We start from the raw sequence: 25,475 nt of genomic DNA, 5'->3' as shown, positions 1-25,475 counted from the left end.
GGTTGAAAGACCTTATCTCAAGTCTCAATTATGGTTATTGCCTAGTTGGGTGTGCTCTCCAATCTAGGTTCGAACTCTGAAGCTGTCAAAGTGGCTAAACACTGTGCTGCAATGCATAGTTGGAAAATTTCACATGCGCCGAAGGGGTTTATCTTGAGCCTAGAAAGCCTTTGGATTCCTCTTAACATAGTCCAAAAAAAAGTCTCAACTATGGTTTTCTTTACTACAAGTCTACAATGCTGCACTTTTTTTTTTGGCAGGATCAGTGTTGCACTTCGGACAACATCAATGGCCAATTTCTGAGCAGAAATTGTATTATACAGCAAAAGCTGTTCGCTTTGCCATGCACAAAGATGTACATTATTTTTATACGAAAATGTTCACATGGTCAGTTGTTGACCAAGAAAATAATGTTCAATCATCCTTAGATGTAAATCTAATGGTAGAGAAAATTATTATTAAGTTGAGGTGTTTTGTTTTCCACCCTTGAATAAATCTAAGAGTTATTGAGCATAAATTCTTTAGTCAATAACTGACCGAGTGAACACTGTATTTTTATATTAGTTTCATGAGCTTCAAACAAAAATTTCAGTTTAGGGTGGCTTCCCCTTCAATGTAATTAAAAAACAAAATTATTCTCGGAGAAACATTGAATGTGTATGATTGCATTATCCAACGAACCCTCGATCGACATTATCGGAAAATTTGGTCTACAGTTTAGATGATGAAGTCCATCACCTTTCATATTGATCTCTGGGCTCACCAATGAACACCAAATTACCAATGCTACAATGCATAGCTCTAGATCTTCAGACTTAGATTACCAAAACACCATCAAACAAAGAAACCTCCTCAAATTTTTTAAATGGTTCACAAAACAAAAGAAATAAAATTCACACTAAAAAAAAAAAACAGAGAGATTAATTTAGTTTCTCTGGAGCATTTCTGCTGTAACGCAAAAGCGAGTCGAGCCTCTGTAACTTGAGCTGCTGCTTGAACCGGTTAATAAAGTCGTCAGCTTTCGCGTCAACTTCTTCATCATCTCCAAACGACATCGTTTTCTCCACCCCCCTTCGCTGCCGGACACCTCCCTCGTTTTCTTCGAATCCTCTCTCGCTGGCGGACTTCTTTATCACCTTTTCGGGTCGGATTTCCGAACCTTCATGACCCCTGTCCGACTTGCTCCGATGAACCACATGGTCTCGCGTCGGCTTCGGTTTCGGGTTTGGGTTATGGGCCTCGGTCGGATGAAGATCTTCAGCTTCCGGGTCGGATCTGTAGAGAGAGGAGAAATCCATTGACTTGAGACGGGCCAGGAGCGAGGGCGTCCGGACTATTCCGGTCGGGTTTTCCGGTGTTGGGTGTTCTGTTACGTGTTCGGGTTCCGGGTCGGGTTGTTGGAAGTCGTACTGGGAAAAGTTGATGGACCTGAGCCGCTCCATGAGTGACGGAGTCCGGACAAATCCGGTCGGGTTGTCCGGTGCTGGGTATTCCGTTACGTGTTCGGGTTCCGGGTAGTGATGTTGGAAGTTGTAGTGGGAAAAGTTGATGGACCTGAGCCGCTCCATGAGTGACGGAGTCCGGACTAATCCGGTCGGGTATTCCGTTACGTGTTCGGGTTCCGGGTAGTGATGTTGGAAGTTGTAGTGGGAAAAGTTGATGGACCTGAGCCGCTCCATGAGTGACGGAGTCCGGACTAATCCGGTCGGGTTTTCCGTTACGTGATGGGGTTCCGGGTAGTGATGTTGGAAGTTGTAGTGGGAGAAGTCGAACGACCTGACACGTTGCAGGAGCGAGGGCGGTCTACCGAACTGGTCGTGTTGGGGTTGTTGCTGAGGTGTTTTGCAGAAGCGGTGGGAGATGACGAGGGTGCCGATGGCGAGGTTGAGGAAGATGAAGAGGGAGGTGGGTGTGAGCCAGCTGAGCATGAAAGCCAACATAGCTGCCATGGTTTGGTCGCTCGCTCTCCTTTTGCTTTTGCTTTTGCTTATGCTTATGTGACTAGTGTTGTTGCAGATAGAGAAAAAAGGTTGTTGAAAACGGAGGGACTTTCTATATGATTCGGCGTTTACAAAGGGAGGACGTTAAGTAGCTATTGATGTTGTGACGTTTCTTCGTTGGCTATACAGTACGAGAACATGAAAAGGATAAAAGGACCAGTTAGCACCCGGCACGGGTTTTTCCATATCAAATATTGACATTGATGTATCACCTTTAACCTTCGGTTATATTTTCGTTGATGATGAAAAGATCAGTAACGACAAGAGAAAGGGGATCATATACCCACATTCTGAAAGCAACAATCTTATTATATTACAATTCCATCCTAATCGATCGAAATTGAAATTTGCATGAGTGGACTACCCAATATATCAGTACGAATGTAAATCCAAGCCATGAGCATTATGCATAGAGAAAACGTCTTTTCTCCCTATCCACAAAATACGACACTATTTTTGTAATCATAATCAACAAAGTTGTTTTCTCAACACTAATTGGTAGGATAAAAAATATATATAAATGTAAAATACCGACATGCACTTGCACCAATAAAAATAGACGGTTGGAAAACATTAACTGCATAATTTGGTTATAGAAAAAAATCCTGACTACAAAGAGCTGACATCACCTAATAGATGATTGGTCAGTTTGACTACTGATGCATAGAATAATTTTTTAGTGTTAACATAATATAAGGGGAAATGATCATTTACCCAATTTCAGCTTAAAAATTGCCCACTTGCTCCACCAACTATTTTTTAACCTCATTTATCCAAAACACTCTAAGGGATTATTTCCCTAATACCCAATTAATTATTTTTTCATTCTTTTTATTTATTTTTGAGACTTTTTTGCCTTCTCCTTCTTTCTCACTTAGAGAAAGAAGTCATCCTCCACCTTGCTGTGCTCCAGTGACCAATGGCCGGCCGCTGTCTCCGGCGACCGGTGACCAGACTCCAGCGACCGATGACCGGAATCCGACAATCGGTCACCATAATCAGGCAACCGATGACCGGAATCGGGAATCTGGCTACCGGACTGGTGACCGGATTCCGGCGTCTGAATGTATTAATACCCAGTAACTATATTATTGCCCCCCAGTAATCATATTATTGCCCCCCAATACTCATATTATTGCCTCCCAAAATCATATTATTGCTGTCCAGTGAATTGTATAAACTCCCAAAACCAAAATGAATACACTACAGACACAATTAATCAATTTATATGCATATTATTGCCCCCCGATACTCATATTATTGCCTCCCAATAATCATATTATTGCCCCGCAATAGACATGTATAACTACTCAATAAAACTTTTTTTTTTTTCATTCTTCTTTCTTCTTTCCTTATAATCCTTCTGCCAAATTTACCAAAAAAAAAAAAAAAAAACATGAGAGAATTTCACAGAAGAAGAAGAGGAAGAGAGAGATAGTTTGCAATGGCGAACGAGAAGCCGCTGAGGAAAATTGCAGAGGCATTCAAGGAGCTGGAGGCAGCCGTGAAATCGGAGACCGGCGAAGTGGAGGTTGCGCCGATCTCGCAGGCGTGTTCTCTTGTCTCGCCGCTGTTTCAAGACAGGCACGGAGCTGGAGGCGACAATGGGCATGGCACGGACGCCGGCGACCTGAGGCTGGAGGAATCGAACATAGCGGTGCGCCGCCACGAGCATGGTGACGGTGTCCATCTTCTTCTCCCACGGCGGCAGCTTTTGCAGTCGTCCGGTGCCGTCTGAGCCGAGAGAGAGAGGTCTGTGGTCAACATATCGCAGGCCGGAGGTGGGAGGGAAGGAGGGAGAGATCGATGAGGGGGGAGGAGAGAGAAAATAGATCGAAGAGAGAGTCTGAGAGAGAGAGATGTAATTTATTAATTAAAATAGGGGCAAAACTGTCAATGAATGTTGGATTGGGTAAATGGAGTTAAAAAACTCTTAGTTGAGTAAGTGGACAATTTTTACCCTAAAATCAGGTAAATAGTCACAGCCCCTTAACATAATTGTTTCAGCAAAGATATTTGAGCTGTTTTCTGTACATTTTATCACTTTGGTAAAAATATAAATTAGTTTGATCACTTTAAAGTTGCAAGATATCAGATTTGTATCACTGTATCCATTCCAAATAATACTATTCACAGTCTTCACCAAACATGTGAAATCATTACATAAGACCAAAGTCACCAGAATACAATGAAATAAATCTCTGAAACCGAACTAGCTTTGACTTATTATCAAAATGCAATCGAATAATGTGCAAGACTTTTGCAAGCAAGTTAGAAACATAGAAACGAAACTGAGATTTGTCCGGAAGCTAAGCTGGCTGCTAAGTTACGCAATGGACATTTTTGTATTATTAGTACGGACTGGGCAAGGCAGCACGCCATGACTATGCATAGACAGTAATAACAGCATCGTGTATTGTCTAATGTCTAGCTAACAAAATTGGACGGCAGATCGATCAGTACTACTTATTCAATTCTAACCTGATTTTCGACGTTAAATTTAGAGTTTAGGGTTCAAAAATAACTACAATCATTTATAATAATTTCATGTTCGGTTGGATGCATGTGCTTATGTATTGGTAAATTATAAAGTTGACCTAATTTATTTATGTAATACTAGTTCAATGTACGGGAGAGGAACTAAGATTTGTAACTTGAGGGGACCGAAACATAATTAAACATATAACTAAAAACAAAACAAATAAACTTCACAACATTTTTATTTAGAGTTATTCAATTATAGCAAGCAATCTCTTTATAAAAGTTATTCTTCAACCCCTAATATGATTGATGAAACTTCAAATTAAACATATAACTAAAAACAAAACAAATAAACTTCACAACATTTTTATTTAGAGTTATTCAATTATAGCAAGCAATCTCTTTATAAAAGTTATTCTTCAACCCCTAATATGATTGATGAAACTTCAAATCTAAAATATTAACCATAAACCCTAACAAGTTTAAAAATGTTAAGGGACGGTAAATTCCAAAAAAAAAAAATCCTTATTTACAATTGAATCCCAATAAATGAATTCTTATGAATTTTAGTAAACAATAAATGAGAGGTAAATGCTCTTACCTCTCTTTTTGACCAAAGTAATAATAATAAGAGGTCAATGCTTGTCGGTGAGCTCTGATCTGTTAGTAAGTTATAATTCTAATATTTTTTTTTTTTCAAAAGAATAATTCTAACATTATAAAAGTCATGGATTCGATTCTCACTTACATATGTACTGGTGGGCCGGGTGAGCTAAGGTTGTTTAGTTTTTTTTTTTAAAGGTCAATGCTTTAAGGTTAGGGAAAATGGCCCAAACAATGTTCTACTTTTTTGTCATTCTAAACTTTTGTACCTCAGCTTCCAAAACTATCGGATTGGTATCTAAGGTTCTCACCCCTACCCAATTTTAGTATCTGGATCCGTTAGCTCAGTTACAAAGGCTGCCAGCTGGCATGTTTTGACCATAAAATGACCAATTTACCCTTTATTTATTTATTTTCTTTTTCCCTGCTGTTTCTTCGTCTACTATCTCTAGTCTGTTCTTTTTGAACTTTGGATCGATTTTCAGGGTGCAAAACACTTCTTGCAAGCTCGTCTATTCTCTCTCCACCCATTTCTCCATTTAGGGCATAATGTGTTGCTAATCTGAGCCTATTGAGAAATCGATTCCGATCCATTCCTATCAATGTTGCGATTAAGAGCTTTCCAGCCGACGAATGACAAGATCGTCAAGATTCAGTTGCATCCCACGCATCCATGGCTCGTCACCGCCGATGCCTCTGATCACGTCTCTGTTTGGAATTGGGAACATCGCTAGGTGCACAATCTCGCCCTTTCTCTCTTCTATCCTCCTCTTCTTTTTGTTCCTTTATTCAACTCTGGTTGGATTCTCAGGTGATTTACAAAGGGTCAATGCAATCAAACCTTGAATGTTTCCTCCATGGTACAACCCTAGTGCTCCAACCCCAGTTCTTGCCCAAGTTTCGTGTTTTTATAATCTTCCCCTGCTTTTCTGAGTTTGGTTTCAATTGTGTATATTATTATTGGATTGATCCATATTTTGATTTTTAAATATGGTGATTATGTTGTTGTTGCAGTCTGAGATTAGGAACCTTAATCGGCTATGGCACCTGTGGGAGAGAGAAAAGGTATAGTATTTCACATTGAGATTAGGAACCTTAAACGACTATTGCACCCAGTCAGTTTGGGTGTGAAGAAGAAGAAGAATAAGGTAGGAAGGAAAGAAGAAAAAAGAAGGAATAAAAGAACGAGTGGGGCAGTCTTGCTATCTGATAGTAACTGTTCGTGGATTGGACTTGCTCTACTTCTTGTTTTCGAAATCCTTGAGAGAAAAAAATTCGACAACAGTTGGGAATCAGAGGCGACTATCTGTGAATTTCACACCAATTTTGGGTGTGAAAATTCACTAGTTTTTCAGAGCTTCCTAGACTTTAGGTTTGGTTCATATGGACTTTGTTGCTATGAACCACGAGGTGGGCAATTGGTGGGTTGTTTGATAAACCAATACTTCAAGCTTCAGTTTCAATAAAGAGACCAGATTTAAAAGTGAGAGGTTGTGTAAAAATACAAACAGTACCCAACCTAAGGTCCACTCCGAATTTCTATACCCAAATTTTCGAAACTTTCACATTAGTACCTGGAGTTCCCAATTCTACCTAATTTTCGTACACGCCGTCAATGATGGCGTCAACTCTTGTGATAGGTGGCATATTTTAAGGGATATTTTGGTCACTTCAGACTTTTGTTTTTTAATTTTTTTCCTCTCTCTATTTTTTAAGCCCGGCAGTTTTTATTCTCAAAAAAAAAAAAAAAAAAAAAAAAAATCAGCTTCTTCTCTATCTCTTCTTCTTCCCCAAATTCCCGATAAAGTCTCTGCCATCCGGAACGGACTTCCGATGATCTCCCTCCCCGTGTTTGGCGTCGTCAGCGAGAAATTCAAAACCCAAAAATCTACTATTACCTTCTTTCGCCGAGAACACGTTCTTGAATCTGGGTTCTGGGTCAGGCTTTGTTTGCTTTACATTCTTGTTCCTAAACCTATCTAAGAAGCTCTACGAGTTCAGATTCAAGCTCAAGGTTCAGACCGGAAGCAGATTATGAGGTTATTATGCATCTTTATAAAATTCGGGTTTGGATTCTGGGATTTGGGTGATGGGTTTTGATTCATGAAATCTGGTTGATTTTTTTGTTGGTCAAAGAAATCTGGTAGAATGGTGGATCGGAGTCCTGCTCTTCTTCTCTTTAGACCTGTGGACATGCAAATCCAAGTGGGTTCAGTGTATGAATGTAATTTATGGATTGGATTGAGAGGCTAATGGGATTTTCCTCTAGTAACCCAGATTCTGACACCAAAAGAACCCACTTCAATTCCTTTCTAAGGTGAAAGTTGATATAGCCACAGATCCATTCATAATTCTCTCTGAGCCAGTTGGTTCACGATTAGCATCATCAACATAAATATGAAGTAATGAGTTCTCTTGGAAGCTGCTACTATAACATGAAGAACTCAAAGAGAGAAGAAGTGTTCATCAATAAAGGTCTAGAGCCATTGCTTCCTTCTTTGTTTCATAATAAGAGAGAGAGAGAGAGATTGATAGTAATAGTAATTCAAAAGCTGATGGGATATTGCTGGTTAATGTATGGATTCGATTGAGTTTCAAGTAGCTTGGAATGAGGAGAATATGATGAGAAGCTTAAGTATTTGTAGACAGCGATGGAGTTCATGCTCAGAGAGAGAGAGAGACGACAGAGGCAAAGAAACGAAGAGAGGGAGAAAGAAAGGGGACTCAGGAACAGGGCTGGGTAAGTAAATGACACAAATATCCATCAAATACACCACGTGACATGCGGTTTAACGCCGTCATGGACGGCAGGTACGAATATTAGGTCGAGCTGGCTATTCTGGGTACCATTGTGATAGTTTCAAAAATTTGGGTATAGAAATTCGGAGTGGGCCTTAGATTGGGTACTGTTTGTATTTTTTTCCCTTATATCTAATATCAGAGAACGATGCTGCAGAATTTGTTCAAAATTTAATAAACCAGACTACTATTCGACACATGGATTTCAATTTTGATCGACATTGTGAGAAAATTTTTGTGTTCTTGTTTTCTTATAATCTGATGATTGATATAACGATGAAAATTAAAATTGATCTTTGTTTGTTTTGGTATTGAAACAGAGAGAATTGGGGAATATGAAAATTGGAACCATTTTTTCTTCTTCTTTAATGTGGGAGTAAATGATGAGATTTCTTTGTTCTTGCATTTGTATATGATGAACAAGGAGGGAGGGAGGGAGGGGGAGAGAGAGAGAGAGAGAGAGAGAGAGAGAGAGAGAGAGAGAGAGAGAGAGAGAGAGAGAGAGAGAGAGAGAGAGAGAGAGAGAGAGAGAGAGAGAGAGAAGGCTGAATAGACGAGATTGCCTTTGCACATTTGAATTTTGGATGAGCTAACGGCTCCAGATACTAAAACTGGGTCGGGGTGAGAACCTCATATACCAATTTGATAGTTTCAAAAGCTGAGGTACGAATGAGAATGGCAAAAAAGTGTGACACTATTTGGACCATTTTCCCTTAAGGTCATAATTTAGTATCATATTTATTACTGTGCAACCTGGGGTTCCGATTTGCTAAGACATATTATTATATTAACTTACATATATCCAGCTTTCAAAAAAACTTACATATATACATAATTAATGTAGGGTGCAGCTATTTTCACCCTACTAAACACTCTGTTCACCCTATAATGAAATTTTTTTCTTTAAAATCCCAAAATTGTCTTTAGCAACAATTATTAATGGAAAAATAATGAAAATGAGAAATAAATTTTATCAATAAGTAAAACTTTACCCAACAGACATCTATTTTATCATCTCAGCTTTCTGTACACAAAAAAAAAAAAAATCATCTCATCTTCTTCATCGCTAGCCTACCAAGCAATTAGTTAGACAAAATTTTCACGTTATAGTAACAAGTGAAAAGAATTGTTGGTTAGTATTATTTTGCTCTACTTCGTGTGATTCTACGTCACAGTAGCTGATGAAGGGAGAAGAATAGAGAAGAGGAAAAGAACTGAAAGAGTAAAAATAAACTAGAAGACGTAGGATTGTAGCATGATGGTGAGTTTTTTTTTTCTTTTCCAGTTTCACTTTTTCAATGGTGATATTTTTTTTTATTTGAATGATTTGAGGGTGAAATTGGAAATTTCAAGATAAAAATATAATTGTAGGGTGAACAAAGTATTTAGTGGGGTGGGAATAACCTCACCCTTAATGTATTAATTAGTTGTTATGTTCAATATATTGATTGGGGGTCTGAAACCCTACCGACCCTTTAGTGGTTCCGCTCCTAAATGTATTATAGTAAAAATAAAAAAACAAAAAAACAAAAAATCAAGTTTTTCTACGCTTGTTATCTAGCTTTCGTTGGATTTGATGTGTTGTGGACTTGTGGTTCCAAACCTGATTAATATATCTTTGTAATTGCGGATATGAAAAATTTGGGCTCTCTTCATGACTCATGATGCTTATGCATGTCTATTTTGAATGAAGTCTTTTCTTCTTTTTCATGATCACTGTTGTTAGTGCGTTTGTGTGTTAATATATATAACATGAACATGCAAGTTGCGTCGCAAGTCCCAACTTTAAATCATTGCACGATTTGCAGATAATTGTTACTCTCGCACAGAACAAAAGCTCTGTGACCCATACATGCGACAAATACAAAAACTAGAGGATTCTTTCACCGTTCTTTTGTCTATAAAGAAAGCACAGAATATAGGGTTTTGAAGTACTTTTGATTCAGCAGAACTTCATCGGTTACTTCCACCCAGAAACCTTAATCATTTACGCTCAGAAAATAGAGTAAAAGAGCCACCACATAATATTAGGCCGATTTTCACAAAGCAAAGACCCAGTAAATAAAAAGAGATATTAAGCATGTGCTCGAATCTACAGAAAGAAAGAAAGACCAAGACCAGCTGCGTCAAGACTCAAGAGTCAAGGTCTTTATTTTCGCATCTATTTTAGCTTTAATGTTTCTGCAGGTTCACACTTGCTAGGAGCATGTGCGGATTAAATTGATAAGTCACTGACAATCTTTGCACTGTGGATGGAGGCTGGACCAGTACAATTATGTGAATGTGAATGTGAATATATAGGGCCCCGAGGCCAGTCGTACCCTGTCGGGGTCAGTGGGTCCCGTGACCCAATGAGTTTTTTTTTTTTTTTTTTTTTTTTTTTTAAATACTTAGCCAACGCACAGATATATATGCTGGTCTGAGTAGTTACCATTTGGTAGGCTAAGCCCGGTGGGTTCTGTTTTAGTCAGCAACAATTTGGTCGAGTTTTTAGTTGGTTTTTGTCGTTTTTTTATTGTTTGGGTCTGAATATTTTATATGTAATACATATTATTCTTTTGCATATTAAGTTATTAACACTTAGTTCTACTTTTGAATTAATTTTCAAAAAAATTAATGTAGTTGTAAAAATTGAATATAGTTATTAGTTTATTGCTTTATATAATTTACAACAAATCACTTTGATTTTTTTTTAATAAAATATTGATATTTTATAAGTGACAAATTTAAAATTAAATCCTAACTCCGCCACTAATCGTACCTGTTTATGGTCAAGAGTAAACATTTTTCCATTTTTCATTTTCCTAGCTAACCCTGCTAGTATATTGGGATCATTAATTTCATAGACCAGAAGAAAGCCTAATCTTCGTCTTCATGGACAGTTACATATTGTGAATATGGGAGCCTCTGTACTAGCTCTTGGATTTATGGTCAAGTGTGAACGTACACTTTCTAATTTATCCCTAGCTACCCACTTTCTCAGAGAAGTTTGGGAGCCACATCCATAATGAAATTTGGAAAACCACGTGGTACTCTCTCACGAAAATGTAATACCAACGGCATCAAATTAATACTCCTTTTCCTATCTTAGAATTATTTTTATTTTGTAGCAAACGTTCTTCGCGGATATTCTGCATTTATTATTTTGGTAGTTGGCTAGTGATTGTTCAAGGAACCCAGCTACAATGAGAGGCATGACAAAATTCTAAATTTGTCTACTAAATTTATATCTAAATGACATAAGTTCTATTAAGTCACTAACATTTTTGGTACAATGAGGGCCAAAGGCCCAAACAAAAAGATAAAAACTAATTAATAGAACTAGCAGTCATTCTAGGACTGATAACTCCAATCATGTCATCTAGAATAATATCAATCACGCAGGCTTGACGTCTTTGAAGAGTGCAAATTTAAGGTGAAATTGAGACACTAGCCTTTGCAAGGGCGTCAATAACCATGTTCTTTCTCTGAATACTCCCTCATGTTGAAACTGTATAGACAAGAAATGTTGAAACAAATATTGGCAATTTCTAAGCAAAGTTCCAAAGCACACAGGTCAATGTCATCTTGCTGGATTAGTTAAAGAAGCACAGGAGAATCAGACTCCAGAACCAATTTAGTGATTCACCATAATGAAGCAAGTTTTATTACATGGTGCAGATAAGTCGTCATTGACGATGAAGGCTGGACCAGCACAATTATATGAATATGGACCCCTAGGCCAGTAGTATCTGTTGAGTTATTTATGATCGAGTGTGAATATTTTTCCATTCTCGTAGCTACCCCCCCCCCCCCCCCCCAATTGGTATCATTTTAATGGACTAGAAGAAACCCTTATCAAGTTATCATCATCTTCATGGACAACTACATATTGTGAATATGGGAGCAGCTGCCTCTGTACTACCTTTGGGATTTATGTATTGAGTGTAAACGTACACTTCGTATTTTAATGTAACCCTAGCTAGCTGCCCACTTTCTCAGAGAAGTAGTTAGGGAGCCTCATCCATAATGAAATTTGGAAAAGCATGGTTCTCTTTCACCAAAATGTAATACTAGCTGTATCAACTAATCTTTTTCCTATCTTCGAATTATTTTTATTTTTTAGCAGGCGTTCTTGCCTGTATTGTTCATTTATTATTTGGGTAGTGATTTTTCTGAGAAACCCATACACCTACAATGAGAAATAAGATAAAATCCTGAATTTGTCTACTAAATTTAGATTTAAATGACGTACATGCTATTACGTCACTAGCATTTTTGGTACAATGGGGGCCAATGGCCCAAGAAAAAGACAAAAACCAACTAATAGAACTAGCAATTTCTAGGACTAGAAACTCCATTTATGTCATCTAGAAGAATATCAATCACAAAAGGATGGAGGTCTTTGAAGAGTGCAAAATCTTAGGTGAATTTGAGACACTAGCCTTGACAAGGGCGTGAACAACTATGTTCTTTTCCCTAAGGATATGCTGAAACCGTATGGAAGAGAAATGTTGAAACAAATTTTGGCAATTTCTAAGCAAAGTTCCAAAAGGGTGATGGTCAATGTCATCTCGCTTAATTAGTTGAAGAAGCATAGAAGAAAAATAATCATAAATCGGAGACAACTGAAATGAGAGAAAAAAAAAAGAATCGGTATTGATTTCGGAGGAGTTGATTCATAAACTCATCTCCCCCCCTTCGTAATGAAATTCCTGAGTATTCAGGAATCGATTCCTTATAAGGAGATGAGACCTACACCTACACCTATTCCGATTCCTTCATGTGTTAGGATACGGAGGAATCCTTTTACCTGGAAGCATTCCGATTCTTTTATGTGTTAGTAAACACATGAATAAATTTATTTGGTAATCATTCTCTCCCATTCTAAACAAGTAAACATGCCCTTAATGATTGAGGATTAAGGGCGAATTTTAAACCCTAATATAAACCCCAAGGCCCTCAGCCTGAAGCACTTCTCTTATTCTCTAAACCCAATGCACCATGATACCAACTCAACCTGCCTGGTCTAAGACAGGTTGAAATTTTTATAAAAAGATAAAATATTTACGTTACTTAAAAGAAAAACCTTGAATCCAAGCCCAATAAGCCCCTCTACCACCGGGCTCTAAATAAAAGAACCTTAAGTGCCAACCAGATCAGATCCATCAATTTTTATTTCGACAACTAGGCCCATTTAGATTTACCGTAACCAAAACAAACCTTCTCGAACGATTCACCCGTCTTCAACCTCCAAATCCCGCTTTTTCTTCTTCTCTCACCGCCATGGCTCCTCCCAAAATCTTACTCTGCGGCGACGTCTCCGGCAACCTCAAGCAGCTCTTCAAACGAGTCGTCTCGGTCTCTCTCTCTCTCTCTCTCCCTCTTTTCGCATTTGATTCAACTCTTTATTTCGTAATTTGACACTGTGATTAACTCGTTCTAGGTCAACAAATCGGCCGGTCCCTTCGACGCGTTGTTCTGCGTCGGCCAGTTCTTTCCCGACTCGGCGGACCAGCTCGACGAGTTCACCGGTTACATCGAAGGCCGGGCCGAGATTCCTCTCCCGACCTACTTCATCGGCGACTATGGCGTCGGCGCCACTAAGTTTCTATTGGCTGCAACCAAGGACTCGGGGAACCAAGGCTTCAAAATGGACGGCTTGAAGGTTTGCAGCAATCTCTACTGGATGAAAGGCAGTGGCAAATTCACCTTCCACGGTAAAAAAAAAAATTAGTTACTCTCAGGCACAGTGTTCTCTTTAAGTTACTGATTCAGCAGTGAAAATTGAAAACTGAGGTTAAATAGATTTCGGTATTTTTCTTCAGTTTTGGTTTATTAGTAGTATTGAGCTAAGCTGAGTGTAATGTTCAAAGTTTTTAGATTAGGTTTACTATTATTTGCTTAGAAGCGGATTAGTTGTTGATCGGTTCGACTAGGAATCACTTCAATTCTAATTTAGGGATTGTAGCATATATGTTGTTACGCCACACTATGTCATTTCTGCTTATAACTGAATGATGCACTCATATGTAGGGTTATCGGTGGTGTATTTGTCTGGTCTGCAATCTTCTGATAGTCAACAGTTTGGGACTTACAGTCAGGATGATGTTGATGCATTGCGAGCAATTGCTGAAGATCCTGGGATCGTTGACTTGTTCCTAACATATCCTTGCTTTGTTATAAGTTAATTTTTACATATTGGAGAGAAAAAGAAGTTTTTTTTTTTTGTACTGCCTGGACTGTTTTTGTGATTTCCTTGACTGATCATTACTAACAAATGGCCAAGTGGGATTACAAATAAAGCAGGTACATCTGATGTTCCTCCTGGAGCCTCTGAGCCTTTTGGCACTGACTCTACTGTGGCAGAGTTAGCAGCCGAGATCAAACCACGGTACGTTATTTTGGAGATTATTGCATCATGTACTCTATATAATGTCCTGCATAGCAAACATAATAAGTTTAGTTTTCGCATTGATCCTCTGATTCTGATCAAAGTTTGTCTTCTGTGTTAGCTATCATGTTGCAGGCACAAAAGGCATGTTCTATGCACGTGAGCCTTACTCCAATGTCGATGCTGTGCATGTCACCCGCTTCATAGGTCTTGCTCCAGTTGGAAACAAAGACAAGCAGGTTTATATTCTGCGCACAATTTCAAATAACATTGATCAGTATGTGTTAATAATTATATTTTTTATATGGCATTTTATAACACACTGGATTTCCATTTCTCAGAAATTTCTTCATGCGCTTTCTCCTACTCCAGCATCTACTATGTCTGCTCTTGAAATTAAGACAAAATCGCCAAACACTACCTTGTCTCCATACATGTATATCGAGGGAACAGCTAATGCGAAAGAAGGTGCAAAGAGGTCTAGTGATAGTGTTTCTGATTCTGATTCACAGTACTGGAGATATGATGTCTCCCAAAAAAGGCAGAAACATGGAGCTGGAGATGGTAATAGGCTGTGCTTTAAGTTTGTATCCTCCGGTTCTTGTCCACGAGGGGAAACTTGCAACTTTCAACATGACATGGATGCAAGAGAACAATCTTTGAGAGGTGTTTGCTTCGATTTTATGAACAAAGGAAAGTGTGAAAGGGGTACTGATTGCAAATTTAAGCACAGCATACAGGATGAAGGTGAAAGCAATTCTCACAAAAGACGCACTGGAAATGCTACCAGGTTGGTGTTTTGAGTGTCACCCCTCTGTTTTATTTTTTTGGTTTATGCTTACTGGGAAGGCTAGTGAGAGGGCTTCAAGCTGGTGTTTTTTTATTGTAACACTAAGTACATGATTCTGCGCTATGTTTTTGATTATCTATCCTGCTAGTGAGTTACAGGTCGACAGAGTGCTGGTTTTGTTTGTCAAGCTCCAAAATAGAGTCTCATCTATTTATCAGCTTAGGGGAGCATTACTACTGTGCACTTGCTAAAGGCCCACTTGTTGAAGACCACGTATTGCTAATCCCTATTGGGCATTCACCCAATACCCTTTCTCTACCCTCCGAATGTGAGATGGAGCTTGGTAAATTCCAGGATAGTCTTAAAAAGTTTTATAAGAAACAAGACAAGGAAGTAGTTTTCTTTGAGTGGGCTTCAAAACGTTCAACTCATGCCAATCTTCAGGTAAGGATCTATGTTGCAAATGTTTATAAAGTAGTTTTCTGCGTTGATCAGTTACAGTATTGTTCTTTTGTGTAGGTCGTTCCTATTCCGTCAGCCAAAGCAGCTAGTGTTCAAAATTTATTTCATTTAGCTGCTGACAGGTTCCAATTCAAATTTACGACCACAAAATGTAAGATTCAACTATTCAAGTGTGTTGTCAATATTTCTATTTCTATATAACTATAAGAGTTCTGTTTCCCGTAAAAGTAGTTTTCTCAAGTATAATCATGAGCCCTTGAGGAGCAAATATTAGTAAGCTTCTACTGTATCTTTAACTGGTGTTTCACTTTATTGCAGTCAGTAACAGTTCTGATGGGAGAAAATCGTTGAGGACCCAGTTCGATAGAAATTTTAGCTTCTTCTATGCTGAGCTCCCTGATGGTACAGTCCTATCACATTTAATTGAGGAGAGCGAGAATTTCCTACCCCAATTTGGACGTGAGGTAAGCTCATAAGTTGTACTTATCCTTCTTTTTCTCCCAGTTTCAATTATTAGAATTAAAATGATATAGAACCCACTATCCTCTGTGTCCTCAGTTCCAGATGCATATCCTGAGATATGATTTCTACACATGCTACTTGTGCAATTCCATCATTTGGAAATTAGCTCATAAGTTTCAGTTTATAGTTCAGATTTGAACATTCTTGACAGAAATGAAGGTTGAAACCCATGGCAAATGAAATATGTTGCAGGTTATGGCAGGTTTATTGAACAAGGCTAACAGGGCTGATTGGAGGAGGTGTACAGATAGCAAAGAAGAGGAAACGAAGATGGTAGAAAAATTCAAGAGTAGATTCGAAGAATTTGATCCAAATAACTAACTAATTTTTGTCCGAAAACAAAGTAAACACCAAGAGCCTTGAACTATGACCCTAATGTGATTTCAAATGTACTTTGCGATTTCACTGTCTACTGGTGAGGTTCACCAACCTCCTTAGTATTCATATTTGTATCAATTTTGAGAACCAAAGCAAGAGTTGCTCAATCTATGTCATTGTTCTGTCACTTTCATAGTGGCGATGTTAAATTTGTAGCTGTAAGGTGGATACCAACTAACCCCAGATGGTCTTTGTTCAAAGATGAGGATGAGTCCAAGTTAAACCCAAATGCTGGTTTTTGAATGCCTATTTTTCTTGGTTTGAATATGTCTGCATTAGGCCTTTGTAGTTTTCTGTCATCTTCACTCTACAGATGCTTCCATATCAAAGCACATTATTCAATTCAGTTCGATTTTGGTAGCCAAGAGGCTCCTTTTTAAAGATTTCTTCCTTGTTTTTTTGTGGATTATTGTATATTGAATGATGCAAGCGAAAAGGCGCTGTGGCCGACATGTGATGGAATGTGTTCAAGAATCAAATCACAGAACTATATAATTTGATTATTTGCTTATCATCTCAGTCAATTTCTACTACATTCAAGTTCTGATTTCCACAATTTCTGCAATGACCAAATGGGACCAAATGGTCAGCAGTCGTGATCATCGTTTAAAATATTGGCCACGACAGATATATTTAAGGATATATTGACTATCTTGAGATATATCGATAAGAAAGAGCATTTCTTGAGATGGATATCTACCACAGAAAAAAGAAATAATCGGCCGATATATGAATAATTGAATATCGGCAAATGTCGAATCTTGGTCAGCACTATCGTCGTCGACTATGCTTCTGGAAGCTCTCATGGTCCAAAATATCATAATGATCCTTCATGGTCCAAAATGTCGTCGTCCACTTTGCTTCTTCTCTCCAAGGTTCAATGATTAGAATCAAAATGATGTAGAACCCACTATCCTCTCTGCCAGATGCATATCCTAAGATATGATTTCTATACATGCTACTTGTGCAATTCCATAATTGGAATTTAGCTCATAAGTTTCAGAGATCGAACATTCTTGACAGAAACGAAGGTTGAAACCCATGTCAAATGAAATATTTTGCACGTTATGGCTGGTTTATTGAACAAGGCTGACAGGTCTGACTGGAGGAACTGTACAGATAGCAAAGAAGAGGAAACCAAGATGGTAGAAAGATTCAAGAGTAGATTCGAAGAATTTGATCCAAATAACTAACTAATTTTTCTCAAACCAAGTAAACACCAAAAGCCTCGAACTAGTGACCCTAATGTGGTTTCATACTAGTGTCAATTTCGAGAACCAAAGCAAATGTTGCTTAATCAATGTCATTGTTTTGTCACTTTTAACAGTGCGGAGGGTAGGTTTATGGCTGTAATATGGATAACCACTAACCCCAGATGGTCTTTGTTTCAAAGATGAGGATGAGTCCCATTAAGGTAAACCCAAATGCTGGTTTTTAAATGTCTATTTTCTCTCTTTGAATATGTCAGCATTCGGCCTATGTAGTTTTCTGTCATCTTCACTCCACAGATGCTTCCATGTCTACATTATTCTATTTAGTTCCCATTTTGGTGGACAAGAGGCTTCTTTTTAAAGATTTTTTATTTTATTTTTATTTTATTTTTATTTTTGTGGATTATTGTATGTTGAATGATGCAAGCGAAAAAGGGCTGTGGCTGCCATGTGCAGCCCAATTTGCTGGAGAAAGAGAAAGAGCCTGTGCTTCCGATTTAATTATAGGTATGATCATCTGGTGATTGACACTGCCTTAGATATCAAACCCGATTGCTCATTACTCACTGATGGTGGTCTACATTCCCAACATTACTACTGTGTGACCAGGGGTGGAGCCACGTTTGGGCCCAGTGGGTTCCGTGCCCCACTGGGTTTTTCATTTTTTAAAAAAAATTGGTGGGCAATTGGTGGGTTGTTTGATAAACCAATACTTCAAGCTTCAGTTTCAATAAAGAGACCAGATTTAAAAGTGAGAGGTTGTGGGTTGCATCTAATATCAGAGAACGATGCTGCAAAATTTGTTCAAAATTTAATAAACCAGACTACTATTCGACACATGGATTTCAATTTTGATCGACATTGTGAGGAAATTTTTGTGTTCTTGTTTTCTTATAATCTGATGATTGATATAACGATGAAAATTGAAATTGATCTTGGTTTGTTTTGGTATTGAAACAGAGAAAATTGTGGAATATGAAAATTGGAACCATTTTTTTCTTTCTTTAATGTGGGAGTAAATGATGAGATTTCTTTGTTCTTGCATTTGTATATGATGAACAAGGAGAGAGAGAGAGAGAGAGAGAGAGATAGAGTTCTTGCATCTGTATATGATGAACAAGGAGGGAGGGAGAGAGAGAGAGAGAGAAAATGGAGGCTGAATAGACGAGATTGTCTTTGCACATTTGAATTTTGGATGAGCTAACGGCTCTAGATACTAAAATCGGGTCGGGGTGAGAACCTCAGATACCAATTTGATAGTTTCAAAAGCTGAGGTACGAATTAGAATGGCAAAAAAGTGTGACACTGTTTGGGTCATTTTCCTTTAAGGTTATAATTTAGTATCATATTTATTACTGTGCAACCTGGGGTTCTGATTTGCTAAGACATATTATTATATTAACTTACATATATCCAGCTTTCAAAAAAACTGTTCTGACACTGAAATTCGTAAGGGAAAAACCCTAAAAAAAAAACCCTAAGAGAAAAACCCTTGTCCGGCTGCGCCGCCATGTCTGCTTTGGCCTCTAGCCCGGACGGCGTGAGACGAGCGTGGCTGGACGGGACTCGTGTTGGGCGGCTCAACGTTTGAGCGGCGGGATCACTAGGCGTGGATGCATCTAGGAGCAGGTTGGAGGTAGGATGGGTTGGGGATCAAAACCAGATTGGAAACACTCTGGGTTGCAGAAGGATGAACGGTTTTGCAGGTGGAGGTGCCCGGCGGATTGGCATGGGTTGGTGGAGGATTTCTTGGGGGATCTGTGGCGGCGGCTATGGTGGCTTGATGCGCGTGCAGCGACCAAGGGACTGTTATCATAGATACCAAGATCTATCGTAGGCCTTTGGCTTTCAGATCTTGAGCGCCAATCGTCGCCCTGTGCCGGAGATGGAGCGGCTGTGTGGGGGAGACGCATAGCCGGCGGCATTGGGTTTGGGTCTGGTCCGGTGATTGGCAGGTAGGGGTCATCATGGGCCGGGCTAGGGCCGGCCCTACCCTAAATTTTAGGGCTTAGGGTAGGGTCGGGCCGGGCCTAGTCAAAGTCAACAAAATTTAGGGCCGGGTAGGGTCGGGCCAGGGCTTAAATATGCTAACCCTTACCCGCCCGAAAAGCCCGATCCGTTAGGGCCGAAAGGGCCGGGTCGGGCCGGCCCTCAAATAGGGCCAAATAGGGCCGAAATGGGCCAAAAAAGGGCCTTATTTTGTTTAACAAAAAAAAACATTATTTTTTTCTTCTCAAAATATGGCTTAATGGTATATATTGGTAATAAAAGACTCATTGTTTTTTATTGAACATATTTAATACACACACACACACTTGTAACTTATAACATTTATTAATATTAGTTAAGGGGGTTATATTCAATTAACTATCTATATAAATCTCTCAATATTAATTGTTGTGTAACAAAGAAAATAGAAATTAAAGAAAAAAAAACTTATGAAATCAATTACAAAGAAATAAATAAATTGCATACTATAGAAAAAAGAGAAACATAATTAAAAAATAGAAAAAATAAAAAAAAATTAGGGCTTATTCGGGCGGGCCAAAAATTTCGAAATGGAAATTGATCAATCTGACAATGGTCATATGCATATACAACAGTAGTAGGTATTGTGTAAAAAAATTATGTCGATCTGCATTAAATAAGGCACCAAACGGAGCGGTCAACACTTTGTATAAGCAAATTTCCGTAAGGGGAGCGGCACCTTTTGCGGACAAACATCCCCGTATTTTGACAGCAGGTGATAGACCCCCCTCCCCATGAGAGTGTGGGAGCTGATAGATCAAAAAAAAAAAATTGCAAATTCTTGGTTATGAGCATATTTGTGTTAGGTTTTATTTAGGGTATGGAGTTGACCGGGTCGATAGAGACCCAACCGAAGGTGGAAGTCACTGAAATTTTTACCGCTACCATATATTCATATACGGACGACATCCAACGGTGAATTTTAAAAAATTCCATTTCATCCCCCATTTTGCTCATGGAGGATAACAAGCCTAATAAACGAGTTATACTACATTAATAGGCATATAAGGATTATATGTGATCCAAAAATTCTGAAATGGAAATCGACCAATCTGAAAATTCTCATATGTTTATAGAACATTGATAGGTATTGTGTAAAAAAATTAGGCCGATCTACCATGAATAAGGCGCCCAATGTAGCGGTCAACGCTTTGCACAAGCAAACTTCCCTAAGGGGAGCGGCACCATGCGCGGACAAACGTTGCAGAATTTTGACATCCATAAGTAGACCCCCTAGCCATGAGAGTGTGGGAGCTGAAAGATCGAAAAAAGTGAATTGCCAAGGACCGGTTAAGAGCATATTTGTTTTATGTTCTATTTAGGGTATTGAGTTGACCGGGTAGATCGAGGTCCAACCGAATGCGGAAATTGTTGAAATTTCTACCACTAACATATATTCATATGCAAACAACATCCAACGGTTAATTTTAAAAAATTCCATTTCGTCCCCTATTTTGCTCATGGAGGGTAACAAGCCTAATAAACTAGTTATACTACATTACAAGACATATAAGGATTATGTGCGATCCAAAAATTTTGAAATGAAAATCGATCAATCGGAAAATTCTTATATGTTTATACAATAGTGATAGGTATTGTGTAAAGAAATTAGGCTGATCTGCCGTGAATAAGGCACCTAACGGAGCGGTCAACGCTTTGCACAAGCAAACTTCCCTAAGGGGAGCAGCACCATGCGCGGACAAACGTTGCGGAATTTTGACATCCATAAGTAGACCCCCTATCCATGAGAGTGTGGGAGCTGAAAGATCGAAAAAAGTGAATTGCCAAGGACCGGTTAAGAGCATATTTATTTTATGTTCTATTTAGGGTATTGAGTTGACCGGGTAGATCGAGGTCCAACCGAATGCGGAAATTGTTGAAATTTCTACCACTAACATATATTCATATGCAAACAACATCCAGCGGTTCATTTTAAAAAATTCCATTTCGTCCCCTATTTTGCTCATGGAGGGTAACAAGCCTAATAAATTAGTTATACTACATTACAAGACATATAAGGATTATGTGCGATCCAAAAATTTTGAAATAAAAATCGATCAATCGGAAAATTCTTATATGTTTATACAATAGTGATAGGTATTGTGTAAAGAAATTAGGCTGATCCGCCGTGAATAAGGCACCTAACGGAGCCGTCAACGCTTTTCACAAGCAAACTTCCCTAAGGGGAGCGCCATCATGTGCGGACAAACGTTGCGGAATTTTGACATCCATAAGTAGACCCCCTACCCATGAGAGTGTGGGAGCTGAAAGATCGAAAAAAGTGAATTGCCAAGGACCGGTTAAGAGAATATTTGTTTTATGTTCTATTTAGGGTATTGAGTTGACCGGGTAGATCGAGGTCCAAACGAAGGCGGAAATTGTTGAAATTTCTGCCACTAACATATATTCATATGCAAATAACATCCAGCAGTGCATTTTAAAAAATTCCATTTCGTCCCCCATTTTGCTCATTAAGAAGTTAACATTACATTGGTAAAATGGTTTCAACTCGACCAATTGATTATTTTTAGTTATGTTGATTACTTGATTTATTTCAAAATTGGTATTACATGAATATATTGTCCAATTTGAAATAATAGCTTTGTAATTATTACAGTTAATTAGTTAACAGTAATTATTGGTAAATATTAAAATAACCATAAGATTATATTAAAATGGCGGCGGTTTTGCCGAATTAACGGTTAATTCTTAAAAAAAAAATATTTTTTTCTTCTCAAAATATGGCTCAATTTAAAAGACTCATTTCCTAATATGGCAGATTGAAATAATTTTCTACACTTCCATAGTTTTATACATATAACACATGTAATAGAAAATAACAAAAATAAAATATAAATTTTAGGGCCGGGCTTTTAGGGCCGGGCCGGGCCTAGCCCTTTCGGGCTCAATCGGGCCGGGCCGTAGGGTAGGGCCGGGCTTTATTTGGTTGACCCATACCCTACCCTAAATAAAAAAGGGTCGGGCCGGCCCGCCCTAATGGAAGGGCCGGGCCGGGCGGGCTTAGGGCCCAAGGGCCATATGATGAGGCCTATTGGCAGGGATGGGATACTCCAGTTCAGGGGTGATGGCTGGTTTAAGGCGGAAGGGAAGATGGTATGATAATGGCGGCGATCAGTCTCCGGTGGTGGCGGGTGTTTTCGGCGGTGGCGATCGGGGCCTTCATCTGAGTGTGGGCCCGGTTTGGGCCTGGTGGTATTTGGGCTTGGGTTAGTTTTTTTGTTTATTGCTATTAGTTTTGTTTTGTTTGGTAGTTTTGTATTGTTGGTACTATGGCACTACTAAGGGTGTGGCAGAGACAATCTTCTTCTCGCAGTCTTGGGGGTCGTTCCTGTTCTGGAGTTAGGTCAGCAGCGGTGGCAAAAAGTCTGGCATAGACAATCATCCTTGGCCTTCTAGTGGGTCCTTCCTGTCCGGGATTGGGTCGGAGGAGATGGCGTTCTGGAGCAGTGGTGGATGGATGGTGTTGACAATAGGGAGGTGATGGTGTTGGTGTTTTAGTCCCAGGTTTGAATGTCCGGCAATCATTTTGGTCGAGTTTAGGTCACAATGAGTGTTGGCTTGGTCGATCAAAAGCTGGTTAGAAGGACTCTGGTTGGTGAGTTAGTGTCGACACAAGTGAGTTGTCTAGATTTAGAGTTCTTACTGGCTGGACGGGAGGTGAGATGTCAAGGATTTACTGCTCCTGCGTTTGTTGTCTTTGTCATACAGTTGTAGTGCAAGTTTAGAGTCAGTATATAGAGTTCCAGTGGGAAGTCTAGTGGCCATTTCTGAGTAAGAGATGTCGCCAAAAACTCGTTGTAAGCCGTTCATTATTAATGAAGTTCTTATTTGATCAAAAAAGCTTTCAAAAAAACTGACATATATACATAATTAATGTAGGGTGCGGCTATTTCCATACTACTAAACACTCTGTTCACCTTATAATCAAATTTTTTTCTTTAAAATCCCAAAATTGTCTTTAGCAACAATTATTAACGGAAAATAATGAAAATGAGAAATAAATTTTATCAATAAATAAAACTTTACCCAACAGATATCCATTTTATCATCTCAGCTTTCTGTACAAAAAAAAAAAAAAACAATATCATCTCATCTTCTTCATGGCTAGCCTACCAAGCAATTAGTTAGACAAAATTTTCACGTTATAGCAACAAGTGAAAAGAATTGTTGGTTAGTATTATTTTGTTCTACTTTATGTGATTCTACGTCACAGTAGCTGATGAAGGGAGAAGAATAGAGAAGAGGAAAAGAACTGAAAGAGTAAAAATAAACTAGAAGACATAGGATTGTAGCATCATGGTGTGTTTTTTTTTTTTTTTTTTTTTTTCCAGTTTCACATTTTCAATGGTGATATTTTTTTTTATTTGAATTATTTAAGGGTGAAATTGAAAATTTCAAGATAAAAATATAATTGTTGGGTGAACAAAGCATTTAGTGGGGTGGGAATAGTCTCACCCTTAATGTATTAATTAGCTGTTATGTTCAATATATTGATCGGGGTCTGAAACCCTGCAGACCCTTTAGTGGTTCCGCCCCTAAATGTATTATAGTAAAAACCAAAAAAAAAAAAAAACAAGTTTTTCTACGCTTGTTATCTAGCTTATCAAATCCTTCGCTTATCAAATCCTTTGATGTGTTGTGGTTCCAAACCTGTTTAATATATCTTTGTAATTGCGGATATGAAAAATTTGGGCTCCCTTCATGACTCATGATGCTTATGCATGTCTATTTTGAATGAAGTCTTTTCTTCTTTTTCATGATCACTGTTGTTAGTGCGTTTGTGTGTTAATATATAACATGAACATGCAAGTTGCTTCGCAAGTCCCAACTTTAAATCATTGCACGATTTGCAGATAATTGTTACTCTCGCACAGAACAAAAGCTCTGTGACCCATACATGCGACATGTACAAAAACTAGAGGATTCTTTCAGTGTTCTTTTGTCTATAAAGAAAGCACAGAATCTGGGGTTTTGAAGTACTTTTGATTCAGCAGAACTTCATCGGTTACTTCCACCCAGAAACTTTAATCTTTTACGCTCAGAAAATTGAGTAAAAGAGGCCACCACATAATATTAGAGGCCGATTTTCACAAAGCAAAGACCCAGTAAATAAGAACAGATATTAAGCATGTGCTCGAATCTACAGAAAGAAAGAAAGACCAAGACCAGCTGCGTCAAGACTCAAGAGTCAAGGTCTTTATTTTCGCATCTATTTACCTTTAATGTTTCTGCAGGTTCACACGTGCTAGGAGCATGTGCAGATTAAATTGATAAGTCACTGACAATCTTTGTACTGTGGATGGAGGCTGGACCAGTACAATTATATGAATGTACGTGAATGTATATGGGACCCCGAGGCCAGTCGTACTCGTACCTGTTGAATTATTTATGGTCAAGAGTGAACATTTTTGATGATTTTTCCATTTTTCATTTTCCATTTTGGGATCATTAATTTCATGGACCAGAAAAAACCCTAATCTTCACCTTCATGGACAGGTACATATTGTGACTATGGGAGCCTCTGTACTACCTCTTGGATTTATGGTCGAGTGTGAACGTACACTTTCTAATTTATCCCTAACTACCCACTTTCTCAGAGAAGTTTGGGAGCCACATCCATAATGAAATTTGGAAAACCATGGTACTCTTTCACGACAATGTAATACCAACGGCATCAAATTAATACTCCTTTTCCTATCTTAGAATTATTTTTATTTTGTAGCAAACGTTCTTTGCGGATATTCTTCATTTATTATTTTGGTAGTTGGGTAGTGATTGTTCAAGGAACCCACCTACAATGAGAGACA

General features: G+C 38.5%; 2 protein-coding genes across 2 annotated transcripts; one reads left to right on the top strand and one right to left on the bottom strand.

Moving 5' to 3' along the window:
- Positions 1-839: 839 nt before the first annotated feature.
- LOC133727078 (pathogen-associated molecular patterns-induced protein A70-like) lies at positions 840-2,073 on the bottom strand. The gene has a single exon (XM_062154705.1). The coding sequence runs from the start codon at positions 1,947-1,949 to the stop codon at positions 921-923; it is 1,029 nt and encodes a 342-aa protein (XP_062010689.1). The 5' UTR covers positions 1,950-2,073; the 3' UTR covers positions 840-920.
- Positions 2,074-13,066: 10,993 nt separating this feature from the next.
- Positions 13,067-16,675, top strand: LOC133727077 (zinc finger CCCH domain-containing protein 64-like). Its single transcript, XM_062154704.1, has 10 exons — positions 13,067-13,223; positions 13,309-13,582; positions 13,899-14,028; positions 14,137-14,256; positions 14,378-14,495; positions 14,598-15,046; positions 15,205-15,490; positions 15,566-15,659; positions 15,827-15,972; positions 16,223-16,675. Exons 1-10 carry the CDS (start codon positions 13,149-13,151, stop codon positions 16,349-16,351), a joined length of 1,821 nt encoding a protein of 606 aa, XP_062010688.1. The 5' UTR covers positions 13,067-13,148; the 3' UTR covers positions 16,352-16,675.
- Positions 16,676-25,475: the final 8,800 nt, after the last annotated feature.

The sequence above is a fragment of the Rosa rugosa genome, chromosome 1 (assembly GCF_958449725.1).
Source record: "Rosa rugosa chromosome 1, drRosRugo1.1, whole genome shotgun sequence".
NCBI lineage: Eukaryota > Viridiplantae > Streptophyta > Magnoliopsida > Rosales > Rosaceae > Rosa > Rosa rugosa.
This window is presented reverse-complemented; position numbering and strand designations above follow the sequence as displayed.

What these genes read in the sequence shown, in the direction of transcription:
- LOC133727078 (XM_062154705.1), bottom strand. Translation starts at nt 1,949, where the DNA reads ATGGCAGCTATGTTGGCTTTCATGCTCAGCTGGCTCACACCCACCTCC.
- LOC133727077 (XM_062154704.1), top strand. Translation starts at nt 13,149, where the DNA reads ATGGCTCCTCCCAAAATCTTACTCTGCGGCGACGTCTCCGGCAACCTC. An exon ending in TCTTCAAACGAGTCGTCTCG is followed by an intron (nt 13,224 to 13,308) that starts GTCTCTCTCTCT and finishes AACTCGTTCTAG; the next exon opens with GTCAACAAATCGGCCGGTCC. An exon ending in ATCGTTGACTTGTTCCTAAC is followed by an intron (nt 14,029 to 14,136) that starts ATATCCTTGCTT and finishes ACTGATCATTAC; the next exon opens with TAACAAATGGCCAAGTGGGA.